At 38.3% G+C, this 6,617-nt stretch overlaps 1 protein-coding gene across 1 annotated transcript; it reads left to right on the top strand.

The window, feature by feature from the left end:
* The first annotated feature begins 379 nt into the window (after positions 1 to 379).
* Positions 380 to 5,913, top strand: ttc19 (tetratricopeptide repeat domain 19). Its single transcript, XM_079877251.1, has 10 exons — positions 380 to 671; positions 858 to 943; positions 2,920 to 3,030; positions 3,613 to 3,651; positions 3,772 to 3,828; positions 4,014 to 4,075; positions 4,182 to 4,276; positions 4,355 to 4,509; positions 4,695 to 4,857; positions 5,384 to 5,913. The coding sequence occupies exons 1-10, from the start codon at positions 401 to 403 to the stop codon at positions 5,548 to 5,550; spliced, it is 1,206 nt and encodes a 401-aa protein (XP_079733377.1). The 5' UTR covers positions 380 to 400; the 3' UTR covers positions 5,551 to 5,913.
* The last annotated feature ends 704 nt before the right edge of the window (positions 5,914 to 6,617 follow it).

Below are 6,617 nucleotides of genomic sequence, written 5' to 3'. Positions count from 1 at the left end.
GACTATTTTCAACCTGTTTGTGCTGTTGTTTTACCTACAACCAAAAATTTAGTCATTTCCTGCAGGATGATGTAATTAAGCAACTGGTTCTTGCCTTGGTTTTACCAATTAAAACAATATTCTGGAGAAAAAAAGGAAAAAATAAAACACCTATTTTATTCTTAGAAAAGGGACAAAATCTATCAAAAAATAGTAAAAATATTTTTTAATGAAACTACTGATTTTACAGGAATGTCATCTGAACTGCCAGACATTAAAGATAATAGTGTAATAAATAAATAAATATATAATAATAGTGTAAAAAAATCTACATTCAGTGCGCAATTCATAAAGAAAAACATAGAATAAATCGGGCGGGTCACGTGACCACCACGCCTGACGTCATTGCATAATCACAAACATGGCGCTGCGCTCTTACTGTCGGCTGCTGGCTGCACAGGTAGCTCGTTTGAAGCATTGTGTAAATGACTGTACAAGAAATGTATCCGGTTCCAGTTTATCTTTTGCAAGAATGAAATCGCTGCGTGAGTCGGCTGGGGTGTTTGTGCTGTCGAGCCGCGGGCACAGAAGGTCATGGCATCCGTGTGTCAGTTCTTCTCAATGCACCAGAGAGAAGCGTCACTCAGACACGGAAGGGTTCAGCAGGTGGACTCTTGCGTGGGGAGTCATGGGTGAGTTTACATGCGGATTGTGTGTGAATTGAAAACATTAGCATCTGAATTTGACACATGACGTAACGTGCGTGATGTCATAACAGTGTTTCATGATATTTACGTAATGTATAAACCACCTCGACCCAGGATGACCTCTGTATAATGATTGAAATGATCTGACACTCTGATTTGCTTTTGCATCAGCCTTTTCACTTTTTGGAAGCTCTGATGAGAGGACTGAGGAACAAAAACTTGAGGATGAGCTTATTCTGCTCTTGAAGAAAGCCAAGGTATACTGTGATGCTTTATTGAGTTCTCTCTTATCAGACATACAGGTATCACATCAAGACAGTTTGATCTTCATTCGTTTATCTTAGCGTAGTCTGTGTGAAAACAGAGGAACAAAGCAAATACTACGATTTTTTTTTTTTTTTTTTTTTTTCAGTTCAAATTATTGCTTTGTTATTCTGATAATGTCATTTGTGATTCAATAATTTTTGTTAAATAAAAGAAATATGTAAAATAGAAGACATTTCAGTAATGGGCACTGTTTTTTCTAAGAATCTGTTCTAAAAGGGAACAGATTTTAAACACTAGTCATCATTCACTTTGTAAATATATTATTATTATTATATAGATACACTTCGAAATTTTCTGGTAAATCTGTCATCCGAAATCTGCAGACTGGCTCTGACTTTCAACAACTAGCGCTTCCTCGTCTAAAGTCATGACCAAAGGTTTTGGCAGTGACACATTTTGTGTTTTGCAAAGCATGCTGCTTGAGCATTTTAAATCATTTGCAAAAAGCAATAGCTAACATCATTTCACTGATTATCATCTTTACATGGGAAAGTGTGAACGAGTGATAGTCTGGTAAATCACTCTATCATTCTGATGGGATTATAAGAACAGACTGAGTGCTATAAAAGGAGGAGGATAGAATTGCTTCCAATCATTGTGTTCTTGTCTTAGCAATGGTTACATCCAAAGAAAGGCGTGCAGCCATCATCTTTTTCATCAAAATGGTCTTGCATGCAAGGAAGTTGATGCAAAGAATATCACACCTGAAAGAACCATTTACCACATCATCAAGAACTTCAAGGAGAGAGGTTCAACTGTAGTGAAGAAAGTCTTCAGGACATCCCAGAGTGTCCAGCAAGCAGCAGGACCGTCTCCTCTTGAAGAGTTGAGGGAATCGTCTCACCACCAGTGCAGAGCTGCTCAATATTGGCAGCAGGTGTGGGTGCGAGACTGAGAGTACATATGCAGCACAAGACTTTCGACAACGGCCTGGTGTCAAAGAGGGCAGCAAAGAAGCCACTTCTCTCCAAGAAAAAACATCAAGGAAAGAGTGAAATTCTCAAGAAAGTACACGGATTGGACAGCAGAAGACTGGTGCAAAGTTATTTTCTCTGTTGAAGCCCCCTTCTGACTGTTTGGAACATCTGGAAAATCTATTGTCCAGCAAAGAAAGGGTGAACGATACCATGTCGTGCCAACAGGGAAGCATCCTGAGACCAGCCATTGGTGGAGTTGCTTTTCATCCAGGGGAGTGGGCTTTCTCACAATTCTGCCCCAAAACAACACCAGGAATAAAGAACGGTATCAAAATGTCCTGCAAGAGCAACTTCTGCCAACGATCCATCCAGGAGCAATTTTGTGATGATCTGTGCATTTTCCAGCATGATGGAGCGCCGTGTCACAAGGCAAGAGTGATAGTGAAGTGGCTCGGAGATCATTACATTGGAATTTTGGATCCGTGGCCAGGCAAATCCCCTGATCTTAATCCCATTGAGAACCTGTGGTCAATCCTCGAAAGCAGAAACCCACGAAGTGTGATAAACTCCGATCATTAACAAAGCAAGAATGGATTGCCATGAGTCAGGAATTGGCCCAGAAGGCGATATCCAGCATGCCAGAGCACATTGCAGAGGCTAGAAAGAAGAAGGGTCAACAATGTAAACATTGAATCTTTACATATATTGAATATTTTTGCCAATAAAAGCCTTTAAAATCTTATGCAATATTTATCTCTGTTTTACAGTTTACCATAGGAACATGTAAAAAATAATCTACAAATACTGAAGCAGCAAACTTTGAAAAACACAAAATTTATGTCACTGCCAAAACTTTTGGCCATGGCTGTAGATTGTAAACGGGGAAGAAAAATCTTGTTGTGCATTTCTGTCTTTAATATTTAATATATAACATTCATTCTTACATCTTACATTCAATAAGACTGAATGTTACTTAACCTCCTTCACAGTACAGCATGATGACTGGGGAACTGGACGCAGCCAATGTTTTCTTACACAAAGCTGTCAGGCTGGCACATCAGATGCACAGTAATGATGCCATTATATATACGTACAGCCTGGTATGTTTTTTTTGTCCTTTGTCTTGTCCTCCTTTTTCACCTAGCCCAGTCCATTTTTTCCTAGAGTTCTCCTTGTTAAACAATATGTGACCCTGGATCACAAAACCAGTCACAAGTAGCACGGTTATATTTGTGGCAATAGCCAACAATACATTGAATGGGTCAAAATTAGCGCTTTTTCTTTTATGCCAAAAATCATTAGGATATTAAGTAAAGATTATGTTCCATGAAGATATTTTGTAAATTTCCTACCGTAAATATGTTAAAAAATATATTTTTGTGAGTTGATGCAGCACAATTGCAAACATAAATGGACAACTTTAAAGGCGATTTTCTCAATGTTTCGATTTTTTTTTGCACCGTCAGATTCCAGATTTTCAAATAGTTGTATCTCGGCCAAATATTGTCCTAACAAACCATACATCAAATGGAATTTATTTATTCAGCTTTCAGATGATGTGTAAATCTCAATTTCAATTTGACCCTTTTGACTGGTTTTGTGGTTCCATGGTCACATATATTACATGACAATGAAGATTAAATGAGAGCATAATTTAGCTTAATGTTCCTCTCTCTTCACAGATGGCAAATCTTGCCTTTGTCCAAGGTCAGCTGGATAATGTGAGTATGGTTGAGGGAGATCTTCCCTCTGCACTACTCCACTGACTCGGTGCTCTACATTAGTATGTACATCTGTAGTGAACGTCAGCATGTGACTCTGTCGGTTGTTCTTTGTTGCAGGCTGAGAAGCTGTTTAAAGCAGCCATGAGTTTCATGCTGTCAGGGGGAACACCACAGGTAAAAACACTCAATGCTGGAATATTTTTTTGCATTTAATTACTTTTGTATGCAATGCTCATTACTGATTCCTTCATTTCTGAACAATGGTTGACTAATTATCCAATAAAGAAATCAGAAACAATGAGAAATGCGATCAGTCTTTCTTTTTTTTTTTACCGTCTGTACCTGTTTTATCTCAAAAGGATGACAATGCAGTGATTGAGATGTCGCTGAAGCTGGCCAGCATATATGCCACTCAAAACAAGTGAGTTCTGATCCTCTGCTGAAAGAGTGAAAAGGGGGATAAACAGTTGACTCATTTGACCTGTTAACCTCTGCGCTGTTTAGTAACTCGTACTTTTCATTTCCAGGAACGAGTTGGCGGAGCATGGCTTCCAGTTCTGCACTGAGTCTTTAGAAGCCAAGATTGAGAAACAGAAGGACCTTCTTCCAGAAAGCCTGTCAGGTATGTTCTGTTGACTTCCTGTGCAAACAGGTTATTTGTGTTTTATTCGATCTCTTACTAAATGTTTGTTTCAATTAGATGAGGAGCGCAAAGACACCAGGCTGCTGCTCGGTCTCAGTCTGGATGCGAGGGCACGTTATTTGGCAGCTAATCGTCGTTTCACAGGGTCTTGCAGGGATTACCGGCATGCGCTGCTGATCTGCCAGGAGGAGCAGGGAGAGTCCCACCCACAGGTGACGTTCCCTTTGTAAGACATTACACTGGTTTGGAAGTATAAATGTACTGGTGGTACATATATCTTATAGTCATATTTATTCAATCAAAATATTTCCAATCATTTTATAAGATCTTCTGATGGTCTATGTGGCAAGAAGGTGTTTGTCCCATTAAATGTTATTGTGTAATGAATCTGTTTCAGACCCTGGTTCTGATGAGTGATCTGGCAACCGTTTTGGACCTGCAGGGGAAGCACGATGAGGCGCTGACTCATGTAAAGAAGGCCGTTGAGCTTGCACAGGCAGCGGGTCATCCTGATCAACATGTTCTGCTTGGGAATATGGCAGGAATTCTCATGCACAAAGGTTCAACTGCTCGCTTTAGTTACACTGGCATTTACAATTTTAAAATCGTTTTAATATACAAAAACACACACTACCATTCAAAAGTTCAGGGTAAGGAGGAGATATATATATATATATATATATATATATATATATATATATATATATATATATATACACACACACACACACACACACACACACACACACACACACACACACACACACACACATTATCATTGTTAAACAGTTGCTCAACTGCTTAATATTTTTGTAGAAATCATAATCGATTCTTTGATTAATTGGAAGTTAAAAAGAACAGCATTTGTTTTTGTTTTTTTAATTCTGTAAGTTTAATGCAGCTTTGCTTAAAAAATAGTGTTGATCCCACACTTGTGTATGTTATATTATATTATATTATATTATATTATATTATATTGTTTTATAATTACAAATAAAAGGATTATAATATAAAGATTAAAGAATATTCTAGAAGATATTCTCAGGGATACACAATTGTCAATGTTGTTTGTCTTTTGTTTACCAGGGGAGTTTGAGGAGTCTGGTAAACTGTATGAGGAAGCCCTGGCTCTGGCACGTGCAGCAGGAGATGAAGAGGCTGTTGAGCAGCTTCAGGAGGGACTGAAAGAGCTCACCCACAGGAGAGACGGCCAAACGGAGAGCAAAACTGATGAACAGGAGATCAAGCAATGATCCAAAAAAAAACCACTCCTGACTGGAAGTATAAATATACTTGAGTAGAGCACAACATTAGGACAAATTTATCAGTTTTGTGCAACCTCTAATTCAGTACACAACATACATTGTCTAATGCCCTTTTTATACCTTTCCTCCCATTAGACTTATTTTGTAGTCTTGCTCTTGGTCTATATTAAATTATTTCTCTGTAAAACAGAATCAGGGAAGATAGACTGGTGGACTGATGACTGAGTGATAAGTCAGAAATACTGTACATCATTTTGTCTGTTGAAATAATGTGCAATGAAACATGTAATCTTATTTAAAGCCAGGTTGTGTTAATGTGTTTGATGTGAGAAGTGATTTGATAAACCTATGAACAAATATTTGTTTTTTTTGCTTTCTTTATCAGGAACATTAGCAATGCCCTGTAGAGGTCAGTATATGTTCAGATTTCTTAAAGATTTCTTTGAGTTGTTCAACCCAAGTCTAAAAGGTTGAATTAAGGAGTCAATACTTTAAACATCAAGATGTAGGAACCTAAGTTCAGTTTCTGTTCAGTTTGTCTTTATTTCATTTATCAAAGGATATTTGGTTGTGGATTTTGAAGCAATACATAAAAAGCACAAAAACCCATAATACATAAAACCTTAAATATCTAATTTAAAGGTATAGCGGAGGATTTTCCCGAATTTTAGAAAAGAACCGCCCTCTCCACTTTTTGAAAAAATGCACATGCACAACACTCTACCTGCTCCCGAGAGGGAACGCCTATTAAACGTGTGCACGAGAGAGCATGCACGAGCTAATCATAGCTTACATTAACTTTTACTAGCAGTGATTTTAAATGGATTTCTCCAAATATCATGCCAAACTTTACCTGTCAAGTAGAAACTTCGCGACTGAGGCATCAGTGGGAAGCCCAACCTGTGTTTTGAGCGCACGCCATCATGTGAATCGTGTGCACGAGCACGTACGACGGCCTTACATAAACATATCACCAGAATGATTGACACTTGGGAGGACCAATAGTCTTGATGATCCACCCGGAAAAAGAAAATCCTCCGCTATACCTTTAACAT

This window comes from Squalius cephalus, assembly GCF_949319135.1.
Source record: "Squalius cephalus genome assembly, chromosome: 7".
Classification (NCBI taxonomy): Eukaryota; Metazoa; Chordata; class Actinopteri; order Cypriniformes; family Leuciscidae; genus Squalius; species Squalius cephalus.
Note: the sequence above shows the minus strand (reverse complement) of the source record. Positions and strands in the feature narration are given on the sequence as shown.

Bases quoted from the DNA above. Each gene is read 5' to 3' on its own strand.
- ttc19 (XM_079877251.1), top strand. From the start codon at position 401: ATGGCGCTGCGCTCTTACTGTCGGCTGCTGGCTGCACAGGTAGCTCGT. The intron at 3,829-4,013 runs GTAAAAACACTC...TTATCTCAAAAG, and splicing joins TGTCAGGGGGAACACCACAG to GATGACAATGCAGTGATTGA. The intron at 4,277-4,354 runs GTATGTTCTGTT...TGTTTCAATTAG, and splicing joins TCTTCCAGAAAGCCTGTCAG to ATGAGGAGCGCAAAGACACC.